Source organism: Anas platyrhynchos, chromosome Z, assembly GCF_047663525.1.
Source record: "Anas platyrhynchos isolate ZD024472 breed Pekin duck chromosome Z, IASCAAS_PekinDuck_T2T, whole genome shotgun sequence".
Classification (NCBI taxonomy): Eukaryota; Metazoa; Chordata; class Aves; order Anseriformes; family Anatidae; genus Anas; species Anas platyrhynchos.
Window position 1 is genome coordinate 69,860,963 of NC_092621.1, and position 12,931 is coordinate 69,873,893.

The 12,931-nt window shown below is 44.2% G+C and overlaps 1 protein-coding gene across 2 annotated transcripts in view; it reads left to right on the forward strand.

The window, feature by feature from the left end:
- Positions 1–8,304: 8,304 nt before the first annotated feature.
- Positions 8,305–12,931, forward strand: part of DGKQ (diacylglycerol kinase theta) — a 90,523-nt gene continuing 85,896 nt past the window's right edge. The window contains exon 1 of one of the 2 annotated variants that reach the window (XM_038170191.2): positions 8,305–8,615. In XM_038170191.2, the coding sequence (XP_038026119.1) occupies positions 8,417–8,615 (199 nt within the window). In that variant the 5' untranslated portion in view covers positions 8,305–8,416. The remainder of the gene's footprint in view (positions 8,616–12,931) is intronic. The other variant, XM_027446168.3, reaches the window with a different exon arrangement.

A 12,931-nucleotide genomic window follows, 5' to 3' on the forward strand; every position in this document is an offset into this window, starting at 1 on the left:
TGCCAGCACAATGTATACTCATGCTGGACAGTCTAGAGTGTTTTATAATTTAGAAAAGAAAGGACCATTATTGCCTACACAGAATCCTTACAACTGATCTCAGCAAAATTATGTTCAAAGCAAAACATTTTTATTTTCCAGATCCTATCGGATTCACAACTCTCACCAAACAGAAACAGCAAGCTGTTATTCCACGTGGGCGTTTCTGCTTATTTTGCAGTTCAAAATGCACTGTTAGCTACTCCATTCATAGGAACTGCTTGCGTGTTCCCTAGGTCCAGGGTCAAAATACATTTAAATAAATTCAACTAACAATCCTTTACAATAAATAAATGTAATGCTAGGTTATTTTTTATTATTATTTTTTTGTTTCCCAGAAAAGTGATTGCTTAACTCTGAGCAAATCCTGTATAGTCTTTCTCGGGAAGTTATTTGTATTAGTATGTGTTCCAAACAGAGCTGGAAATAAGCTATTAAATGTTAAAAGTCAGTGTTTTTGGAGCAAAAATGCCTTGCTTGTTGTATCATCACATTTGCTAGAGGACTGGGCATAAAGCTTCAGACTTTTAACCTTTCTATGTTGTTACATGTTTTTTTTCTATCAGCTTTGAGATAGCTCATTATTTAGAAGTCTCAGTTCTGTTAGCAGAGCCAGGGGTGCTCCTGACACAGCAAGAAGTGTAAATGTTATAATATGGTGTGACTTCTGCAGTTCAGTCTGCCTGCAATAAATGCCTCTACCTTTTTGTTAGACTCCTTAACAATGTTAACTACAGTGATTTATTTTTTTTTTAATGAAGCTGTATTAATTCATGCTGTCTCTGCAGTTTTTGCCCCCACAATAGATGGATGCATGTCAGCTGAAGGAAATAGCACTTTCTCCTCACCTAAGTCTCTGTACTGTGTGTGGGGTGCTGTATCTTATGAAGTATATGCCTCATAATTAATGTTCTGGTGTTCAAGAGGACAGACATTTTAATTTCCTTTATAAAAAAAAAAAAAAAAAAAAAAAAAAAGCTTGTGTAGTCTTATATGTTATTTATGTTGACCTGTTGACCTTTACCTGAAAAGTTGTAATCTCTTAATTTGTCTATATAAAGAATCAAATCAAAAATTGAAAGCCATATCATCTATCTTACTAGTGTTACTTGAAACTGAGCCAGAACTTTTTGTTGGCTTTCCATACCTGTGTTTTGCTTCTCCTACTTATCGGCAGTTGAAGCTTTCAGCCAAACAGTTTATGCTTGTGATTTATTTCTCGTGTGGTCAGTGTAATTATCTTAAAGGAATTTTTGTCAGGAAGTAAGACGTACAGCTACTACAAAGCAAAAAGGAAACTAATTAGATGCTAGGGACATACTGATAATCCTTTCCAGTGTGGGTCTGAGAAGCTGCATGTCCCTTTTGCTTTCCATTGCAAACCATAGAGAGCACAAACATGACCTAGTACTTCTCCAGTCTGTTCAGCTGTCAGATTTTTGTAAATCTCACATTTGAGGCCTGGTGAGATGCATGGGGATAGAAAGTGCCAGTGTCCACGGACAATATTAGAATTGGTATCCCATTCAAATGAACATCAGGATTCACTTTTGGTTTAGCCATCACCAACTGAAATCACAAGCCCTGGTTCCCATGGGGGACTTCAACAACCCTGATACCTGCTGGAAAGACCACACAGCTTGGCACAAACAGCCCAGGAGGTTCCAGATGTGAAGGTCAGGGGCAGCCTTGGCTGCAGTGACCATGATATCGTGGAGCTCAGGTTCTTGCGAGGAGGAAGCAGAGCAGAAACTATGATTGTGACTCTGGACTTCATGGGAGCAAACTCTGGTTTCTTCAGGGATCTGCTTGGATGAATCCCATGGATTAGGGCCCTAGAAGGGGGGAGGTGTGGGGGGTGTCCAAACAGGTGGTCAGTATTCAAGCATCACTTCCTCCAGGCTCAAGATCGATGTATCCCTAGGATTAAGAAGGCCAGCAAAAAGGGCAGAAGATCAGCATGGATGAGCAGGAAGCTCCCAGCAAATCTTAAACAGAAGAAGAAAGTATACAGCATGTGGGAAAAGGGACAGGCCATTTGGGAGGAATGTAGGGACACTGTCAATGTATGCAGGGATGTGACAAGGAAGCCCAAAGCCCATTTGGATTTAAATCTGGCAAGGGATGGCAAGAACAACAAGAAGAGCTTCTTCACATCCATCATCAGCAAAAGGAAGACAAGGGAAAATGTTGGGCCCGCTGCTGAATGGGGTGGTGCCCTGGTGATGAAGGATACAGAGAAGGCAGAGGTGCTGAATGCCTTCTTTGCTTCAGTCTCTACTGCTAAGATCAGCTCCCAGGAATCCCAGACCCTGGAGACAAAAGAGGAAGTCTGGAGTGGGTCTTTTTTCAGTGGTGCTCAGTGACAGGACGAGAGGCAACAGGCACAGACTGAAACACAGAAGTTCTGGCTGAATATGAGAAAACACTTCTTCCCTGTGAGGGTGACAGACCACTGGGACAGGCTGCCCAGAGAGGCTGTGCAGTCTCCTTCGCTGGAGATACTCAAAACCCACCTGGATGTGATCTTGTGCAACGTGCTCTGGGTGACCCTGCTTGGCAGGGGGGTTGGACTGGATGCTCTCCAGAGGTCCCTCCCTACCTCAACCGCTCTGTGACTCTGTCACTCTGTGAAAGTACAGAGAAGTGGAAAAGCTGCAAATCTGAAACTTCCCCTGACTAGGAAGCTGACACATGAGCCATTACTACTAAGTTATCCCTCAAATTCCAAATATTTATATGCTTATTTAAATGAAAGCAAAGTAAAGCAAACCAAACCAAACCAAAAAAATCCAAGCCCTTTCTTCCAACTGGCTGCCAACAGCAAGGTATATGCAAAACTCTGTCTGTGTTTTAAATGAAATGAAAGTGGTGAGTAACTGGATTTCATTGCATTGTCAAGGAAACATCGATATAATTTATTACTTATAAGATAAAAATATGGTGTGATATTAAGAGCACATCACACTTACTTAATCCTATTCATAAAATGGGAGTAATGTACCAGAACTTGCACTTCTCAGTTGTACCACATGCCTTCTACCTGCCAAAATTTCCTCTCCCCAGGCATGCAGAGTTCAAGGAGATTACAGAAAGTTCAGAAGATCAAGGTGTAAAGCTTGAACAATTTACAGAATACACCTTTACTGAGCCAAGAGGCTTCGAAAAATTAGGATTTTGCTGAATTGCCTGCTCTAGAGTTGTGTCACTGGAGTTTAATGAGGTTGTAGCAAGCCAAAAACACAAAACGTTTACTTGACTATAAAACTGATTAAATGATGGTTGCAGAGGTTGCAGTTGGTTGCATTTTGACCTTTGTTGCTAATCTTGTCAAGACATAGCAAATGGATGCTTTTACAATTTTACCTCTCTTCACCTGTTTGTGGCTCTTCTTTACTCAAAAACAAAGGTAAACCTAAGAAGTGGTATAACTGTGTTTATTCCATCTTTCAGTTGTCAGTCTGTGAGGCATCAATTTCTGCGTGAATATAAAACCCTTGTATTTACTGCAAATTGAAGATTTATGTAGATACGTAGATCTTTTGTATATATATTCTTGAAATAGTTCATTGAGGCATGATGGATGCCGCATCATTTTACATATTCATAGAGGGATTGGAGAAGAGAGAGAGAGAGAGAGAGAGAGAGAGGGAGACTCTAAGAGCCACTGAGGAATATTTAAGAAAGGCAATACTGTGATCACTATGAGCTCTTGATTTTACTGTTAAAGCACACAGGTAGAAACTACTTCTTCATCTATTCATCTATAGTCCATGCTAGAGTATGTGGGAATGTTGGTCCTTAATGGAAGGCTTGCTGGAATTCCACAAAATATTAAAAACTAGAAATGCTGAAGGATGACTATCCATGGGAATACAAAATTTGTTAGTTAACCAAAACATTTTTTCCCCTAATGTGCTTTGACTGTTGTATCTGAATATGCTGTTGCCAACAATTTCTGGAGAATTACCTTCCTCAGATAGCCTGACCTGGCCGACCTCGTACAGTTTCACCTAAATGAGCTGCCAGCCAAGAATGCACTGGTGCTTAAAACTGGTGATAATTCTGTCCTAGCAGAACTGCAGGAGACAAACAGTACTAGGACCGTGATTATAACTGTGACCTTGAGCAATAGCATCCATTTTCCAAGGTTTGCTATGATCCAGACACCTCAAAGAAACTGTTTCTTTGGTCTGGCAAGGTTTTTCTTTTGACTCTTCCAGAACAGGTAACTGCCCTTGAAACAGGTAACACTGCCCTTATCCTTTTAGCTGCACACATTCTTGCAGCTGTGAGTGCAGACAGTCATGCTAGCTGCAAAGAGGACTCTGTCCTCTTTGGCTCAGGCAAACTGCTGTTTCGTCTCCAAAAAGAGTTTAGCTACTACTTTTTTATAAAGATCAGTGTATGACCTGCTTATAAAGGACACCTTGACAGGAGATAAAAAATATATATATATATATCTTATCATTCTTCTCTTTTTGGATGAGGATCCTGAGTGCAGACATAAAGGTGGTAGAAACCTTGCAGTTAAGACGACCAAGCTCTGAGTCAGGAAGTGTTATCAGACACCTCTAGAGAGCTATCATATTTATCAATGTGACACCTCTGGTAATAATTTCTTACTTTGCTCTTCTCAGCTGTCAAGGACTAGGTCCTTGTTATACATATGTGAAACGGGAAGAATGGCTGTCCTTCAAATCCTGCCATATTCCATGGCTGCTGGCAGTGGAGGTGGAAACAGGCGTGGCTGAAGACAATCAGATGGTTTAGGTTGTTTTGAATTATTAGACTGGTTGCTCAGAGATAAAAATGGAAGTTAAAGCACAGCAAATATAGATCACAAATGCCTTTGTGTTACAGCACATAAATATGTATCTGAGACATGAAAAAATAGCCAAAATCTTAGATGGTCATTTACACCTTAGCAATACAAATTACCATTTCACAGGTAACTTCAAGGAAACCCTGTGAAAATCCTGCACTGGCAGCTAATGCAGTAATGTATCTGAATTACTGTTCATTGAATGCATTTTCACATTTGTATAAAAATATGTATTAATTACTTCCTCAAGCTCTTGAAACAAGGCCAAATTCTCAACTGTCCTCATGAGGCAGCTCAGCGTATTTCCCTGATCGTAGGAAAGAGTTGTTCACAGAAGCTTCAGCTTTCCAACTCCTGGGCCTCCGTCCTTTGATCCATACAAAAGAATGACTGCTAAAGAGGACAGTCTATTTAGAAAATTAAGGTAGGGCAGGTTAACAGAGCAGCTGAGGTGAGATGCTTTTTAGATGCATTCTTGAAGAAAAGCAAGAGAAGGGGTCTTTTTAGGTAGATAAGAGTACAATGACATGGGCTAAGCAAATAGGGAAGGGGTTTCCTCTCCTGAGCAAGGAGGCAAGTCCCAAAGAACAAATCTGGCAAAGAGCACTGAACTCAATCTACAGAAACACTGCCAAATCTAATCTAATTGAAACTTTTGTCATGCATCTTGGAATTGCTGTCAAAGATAAACTTTCTGATACGTCAAACTTGAATTGTTTTAGAGCACTGAAATACAGTATGTGGGAGTTGAGGCACACAGATGTAAGGGCAAACAGACTCTGTTAGACTTAGTTCCCCTTTCTCTATGCTCAACAGGAATTTAAATAAATGTACCTGTAGTCTCCCTGCATTCTGGTGGCCTGTGTGAACATCTACACTCTCAGCCACTGTACACAGAGATAAAACTTGAGGAACTACATCAGCGTGTACCAACTGACAACCCAGACATGTCTCTAAAAGTGAGAGTGCTTGTGTGTGTATTGAGGTCCATTCACAGTTGAAATGTCTGAGTGTAACATTCTGAAAAATAAGATCATGTGAAAGTTAAGATGGGAACACATCTCAGGTCAGCTAGTCTATTATCTGACCTCACAAGTGAGGACAGACCAGGCTGCTCACGGTATACCCAGTCTTGTCTTGAAAAGTTTGAGACAGAAAGGGCATAAGCTCTCTAGATAACTTGCTTCTCTGCTTGAGTGCCTTTGCAGTGGAATGGTACTTTCCACTTATATCCAGCTTGAAGGACTCTTGTTTGAAGTCATGACCACTGCCTCTTGTCCTCCCAGCACACACCACTATAAAGAACCTTGCTCCATCTTCTCAAAAACCTCTCTGCAGATAATAGGGAGCTGCCCTAAGGTCCCCCTGAAGCTGTCTCTTCTGCAGGCTAAGCCCTGCTCCTTCAGCTTCCACTCACATGGTAAGTACTCCAGCTCCTAGCCGTCCCGGTGGTTCTCCACTGAACTTGCTTCAATTTGTCTTTGTGCTTTCTTCCTGTACTGTGGGCCAAACCTGTATACAATACTCCTGACACAGTCTGATAAATGCTGAGGAGATGGGTATAATCCCTGCTCTAGGTCTACTGGCTGTGCTCCTGTTCATATAGCCAAGGATGTTGTTGACCCTTATTGTTGCAAGGGTGCTCATATTCAGCTCACTGTCAACACAGGTGAGACACACAGGACCTTTTCTGCAGAGCTGCTCCCTTGTCTGCCTGCCCATTCCTCCTGCCTGTCCACGTCCCTCTGGATGGCAGTGCAATAACTGTTTCCCCCAGCCTGATGTCATGTGGAAAATTGACAATTGTGCTTGGCACCACCTTCTCTGTGTTGTTGATAAAGATCCTAAATGTGGCAGGTGCCAGGAGAGACCCCTGCTACACTCCTCCTGTTACTGGCCTCCAGGCAGATTTCAAGTATAAACCATTAACCACTACGTCCTGAGACAACCCTCCAAGCAGTTTTTTCACACATTTAGTTGTCTACTGATCTGGACATGGAATATCCCAGTTGGGATATAAGAATATTGTGGCAGACCATGTCATAAGCCTTGCTGAAGCCAAGGTTTCACTGCTCTCCCCTCCTACTTGTTTTGTCCTGGAAGCAAACCAGTCTGGTCAGGTATCATTGCTCCTTGGGAAACCTGTGCCAGCTCTTCCTGATCATTGTCTTCTCCTCCATGTGCCCAGAAATGTGTTCCTTGTTCTATGATCTTCACACAGACCATACTGAGGATGAGTTTTTGGAAGATAGCACCAGGCATTATGGGCTTTATTTCATTCTTTGTATTCAGCACGCACACGTCTTCAACTGAAAGGGTTTTCTGCAGCCTCTTTTAGTGCAGGTCCACCTGGTGCTCCACCAGGGGCTCCTCCACCCATGGGGGAGCTGCAGCGTGGAGATCTGCTCCATGTGGGACCCATGGGCTGCAGGGGGACAGCCTGCTCCACCAGGGGCCTCTCCCTGCACAGGCCACAGGGGAACTGCTGCTGCCTGCCTGCAGCACCTCCTGCCTTCCTGCTGCACTGCCCATGGGGGCTGCAGGGCTGGCTCTCACCCCTCTCCCCCAGCTGCTGTTCCACTGCAGGTTTTTTTTTCTCCCCTTTCTTAAATCTGCTCTCACAGAGGTGCAAATAACATCACTTACTGGCTTGGCTCTGGTCAGCAACGGCGCCCTTATCTAACATGGGGCAGCTTCTGGATCCTTCTCACAGAAGCCACCCCCACGGCCCCCTGCTACCAAAGCCTTGCCATATAAACCCACTACAGGTATACAAAACCCAACGACATAGCTTCCTTTCTTGTCCCAGTGTATTCCTGCTACGGTTCTTTGTTTAATTTAATAACAAAGACATGGAAGTATTTCTGAGGCAGGGACGACTGGTGGGATGGAAACATCCTGGAGTGCAGTTTTCAAAACTGGAATAAGAAGTACTAAGAAGATGAAGTGGACAACAGAAACGTGTTATAAAGGATTAAGTGCTAAAGAGATCACTAGGCACTAATTTTTTTTCCTCATAAAGGCAGAGTTCTTGAGAGTCGAAGGCAGGACAACTCAGGGCAAGCCTTCCCTTCCACCCAAACGCACCACCAGAAATGCTGCTCCTCTCCAAGCGGTGCTGGGTGCGGGTCACAGCACTCGTCCTGCTCCATGGGGCAGCGAGACGCTGGAACTCTTTTTAATGAGCATCTCTCTGCTCCATGCCACACAGCGAGGCCTCCCCGCGGGCAGGGCTCCTCCGCCTCTCTGCTGCAGTTTCTCAACGTGTTGTGTTTTTTTTTTTTTTTTTTTTTTTTTTTTTGAGGGGGCGGTGAAGGATTTTTATTTTCAAACAAAGGTGATTCTGACAAACCAGGGGCTGGCTTTGCCCCAAGGGTAGGCCCACAGCGGCTGGCGGCCGGCAGGCGGCGGCGCGGCGCCGGAGGGAGAGGCCCCTCAGCGGGGCGCCGCCTCCGCCCGCCCCATGCCGACACCGACACCGACACCGCCGCCGCCGCTTGGGGCGGAAGCGAGGGCGGTCGGCGGCCGGTGCCGGGTTGGAGGAGCCGGGGCATGGCGGACGGGAGCCGCTCGGTGCGCGGTGGTGGCGGCAGCCCGGGCTCCAGCCCGGTGCTGGGCGGGCGGTGCCGCGGCTGGGCGCCGTCCGCCGTGCCGCCGGGTCACGGCTTCCGCAGGGTGACCCTGACCAAGCCCACCTTCTGCCACTACTGCACCGACTTCATCTGGGGGCTGGCCGGCTACCAGTGCGAGGGTAAGGGGCTGGGGCTGTGGTTGGGGGGTGTGGGTGGGTAAAGGGGATGTGGGGGAGGATTTTGGGGGTGCTCGGAGCGGTTTCAGCGCTGCCCCGTCCCGGGAGTGCGCTGCTGAGAGGCACCCGGCACCCCCGCGGGCACCTCCCGGTGTCCCGCAGCAGCGGCGTTATCGCAGCCCGGCCCGCTTTTTTTCGCAAAATACAGCCTTAAAAATACCCTTCTGCTTCCTCCGGCTGGAAGCCGGGGTGTTTGCCTAGTTCGGGAGGCTGTCCGGAGCGCTTTTGCCCTCCAGGGTGGCTCCTCCGAGGGGTTTGTGCCCTGGGGAGGTGCTGCCCAGCCACCTCGGCTCCGGTGGTGCCTGCAAAAAATCCCCGGTCTGAAGGCTCCAGCCTAAACGAGGGTGAGCGAGAGGTGGCCAGGGAGAGAAAAACACCCGGGGAGAGAGATAAATGTTAGGGAAATACCTATAACATCACCGGGTATGCGCATCTCCACATAGCACAGGGTGCGATATCACGGGGCGCACGTGTGTCCTTATGTCAAAAAAAAATATGTGTTTTCTTATTCTTGTTTTGCTTTATTCCTGCTGTTTTCAACCGGCTGCGCTCCTCGCTGTGTTTCTCTTTCCTGGTAACTCGCTGCTAAACGATGGGTTTCACCAGTACCTGGTGTGTTATCTGCTGGCTGGGGCTGCTTTTGACAGGTCGCGGTGCCTCCTCAGGCAGCTCGCTCTTTCTGGGTTATTTCATGGACGCTAAAGCGCTTTCTCCAGCAGTATTTGAAGTGAATCCTGTTTAATAATTACCTCCCTGCCACATTCGCTCTAACTAGTGGAATTTGATCATTGTTCTTTAGCAAGTAATAAAAGGGTGCCACGTTGATCAAAAAATCGAAAATAACCCACCCTGCTTTTAGCGAAGGCAATGTTTGCAGCAGACTGAAAAACTTGGTGGGTAATAGCTATCTCCTCCTCCCCAGAGAGGCTGGGATTACAGGTGTAATTGCAGCTGAGCTGATCTCTTACTTAGCTGGGCTCCTTTCGATGAACGGCATGCAGGCTTCAAAATGTAGCTACTCCATGGCCTTTTTCTGGCTTTCTGGATTTGCAACAGCTTCTCCTACAAATCCTCTGTTTTCAGGTGCTCAGTCACCTGATGCTCCTTGTGTCTTGATAAAACCGGTCTGGACCAAACTGAAAGTTTCTGGACTTTGAAGAGAATTGAGCAAGCTGCAGATAAGACTCCTCCAAAGTAAAGGGGCTGGGGGCAGAGAGCTTGCCAGTCATTGCTTTGAGCAGTTGTGTGGCCTAAATGGCCTGGATTTGAATTTTAATTGCAGTCATGCTTTCGGCCCTGTGAAAATGACATCTTGCGTATGTGTATTTTCTGGTCTATGGAGTTCTTTGGTAAGCTTACCAAACTGCTCAGCATGGACTGACACATGCCCACATGGGTTATGTGGCTGTTTACAAAAATACAGGAAAGTATAATGAATGCTTAGCACATTTCTGGCTGTGTGGGCCAAGATGAGTGCTTCTTTCCTTTTCTTCATGCAGACTCTGAAAAATACATAGGAGAGATGCTCCGATGCTCTTCACATAAGGCACAGAGCATCCTGCATCTAACCCCTCTGTTTTAAGGTGAAGCACACCTCTCCAGTGCAGGGCCTGTAGCACTGTGTCGCCAGAACTTTGCACAGGAAGGGAGACAAATCTGGGGAGAACTGCAGCTGTCCTGCTGGAGCGGCATAGGTATTTTTGTAAGTGATGTTTTAGATGGAAGCTGGTAGTCTTACCATGCAGACTAAGTTGTGTCTGAAGATGTTACTGTCTTATGTTTTTGTGCACGTACTTAGTTTAATCTCAGTCAAACAGGCTTGCAGATGTTTGCCCTTTTTTTTTCTTCACATTTGTTTTCCATAAGCCCTTTCTAAATGACTCGTTATTTTTCTTGCCACTTTACACTGTAGCTGTCACTTCCTTTGATAAGTATGTGTATGTGAAAGAATAAGTGATGTTTCGATTGCAACAAGAACAATGACTCTCTTGTATTCGTCTTGCTTTCCAAAGCCTGGTCATTTCAATTTTGAGTGGGTTTTGAATTTCCTCAGGCTTCTCAGGGAAGAAGCGTGTAAGTGGCTGGTTTTCTGTACGTGTATGTGTGCATCCTGTAAGTTCAATATATAAATCTATTCAGTACGTAAAGTCTACATATGAAACAAAGACAGCTGAGTTGTTATGGGTAGTGGAATTAATTTCATACACTCAGAAAATTGTGTTTTGTTTTTTTTAGCAAATACTGAATTTGAAGTTTTGGATTTATATCTATCTACCAATAAATACACTCTTTTCACAATGCTTTTCCTTTTTTATTTTTATATATCAGATTAAAAAAAAAAAAAAACGTGTAGGAAGAATTATGGATGATTCTATGACCCGTATGTTCTGGAGGCTACACATTCTTCTAGTGCTATAAATCCTTCTAATGTGAAATTAAGTTGATTTATTTTAGCCAAAGGTAAAACATTTGGGATTTAAGTAATAAGCAAGTTGGTTGGCAAATTAAACAGAATTATTCAGTCATTTTTAGGTTATTTTTATATCTTTTACTGGAGCATTTATTGGAAGACATGATTAGGGTCTTTTTTGTATTTTTTTGAACCCCTTCTGCTAGGAAAATGTAATTCAAGCACATAAGGTGCTTGTCTGGATGTGAAGGCATTAAGTGAAGTAATACTTAGGGAAATATCGTCCTTGTTTTCTGTTTTGTTGCTTATGTTTTAAGGCTTTGTATTCTAAGCAGAACCTCCAAACTTACTCCAAGGCACAGAAATTCCTGTTTCTCCTAAGCTGGTTCCGCTGCTGTCTGACAGCACTTCAACTTTTTCAGAATGCAATGCAAATGGTGAACTGGAGTTAAGTTTGTTGTAAGCCCCTCCCTTAAAAAACATAGCCATAAAGGATTTTTATTTTAGGCGAAGCTGCTGTGATTCAGATATGCATGTCCTAGACATGGGCAAGCCATGTTGTGTCTTGCTGGTGCAGGAGAACATGGAGGTGTTCAGACAGCATCTCTGCAGTGATCTGGAGATGCACATGTGATCCTGGTTTAGTTTAAATCTGGGAGCTGGACCCATAGGCAGTTTCTCTCTTCAGAGATGTGGAAATAGCAGCAGGGAGCACAGGGAAGAGGAGCGATCCCCTTGAACTCTCATCCTTTCTGGTTAGTTCTGTGCTTGGGTCAGGCAGCTGGAACATCCTTGACCCTGCTGGTTTGGTTCAGCTTAGTTTTGAGGGAAGTGAATGATCTATGAGATTCCCCAGAAGGTCTTAATGCTTGCAGTTCAAAAGAAAAACAAATTATTCTGTCTTCCAGTGAGCTTGGCTTGCTTTGTTGCATTTTAAACTAAAAATAAAAGCTGCAAGGAGGTAAAACCACAGTAAAATCTCGCTTCTATCCCACAATCAGTTTTAATTTTCAGTACTAGCTTTCTTTGTTCTCCTGTATGTTCCATGTCAGTGGTGAGGCCTTTCAGTGCGACAATAGGTGTTTGATGTCGAGGTGTGATGTGAGTTTGTGGTTGAAGTGTTGCTGTGTAGATGTGACTGCTGCATTTAAAGCTTACATTGAGCCATGTAGCTCCAAGTCCATCTGAGGAACAAACACAAACAATGTCAAAAAATAAAAATAGGACAAAACCCCCAAAACAAACAAACAAAAATAAAGCTCCAAAAGAAACCCTGAGACAGAAACTTAGCTCAGCTCTGGTCAAGTTAAAACACATGTTGGGAAAAAAGCTGGGAACATTGACTGACAGACAGAAAGATGCCATTTATTTACCAGTCTGCATTTTGAGGATAAACCATTTTGCACTAAAGAGAATTTCTTCTCTTTTCACCTTCTCCCTCTGACAGTGCTTCAGAGAAAAAATGTCATTGTCACCATCAGTGATGCGAAGGAACGTATAGGGAACTTTGCAAGGATGAGCACAGCTCGTGTAGCCAGAAGCTATATTTTGTGTTGATGGAGTAGACCCACATTTGAGTCCAGGAACTAAATTAGGTAGGAAATGACTTGCTGCAGAAAGTGTTAAAGCCAGTAATCCAATACCAGGCTTCCCACAGCACGTTTATATATCATCTCTGTCACTGCCTCGGTCTGACTTGGTGATAAATGACAAAAGCAATAAAGAAGGTGCTCATCAATCCATCACGTTGTGGAGTAGCTGAGGGCTGCAGCTTGTTCTCTGCAGGTTTTCTTTCCAGGCAATCTTTCATTTAGTATTACTTATTTTTAAAATGTTCAGGTATTCCTCA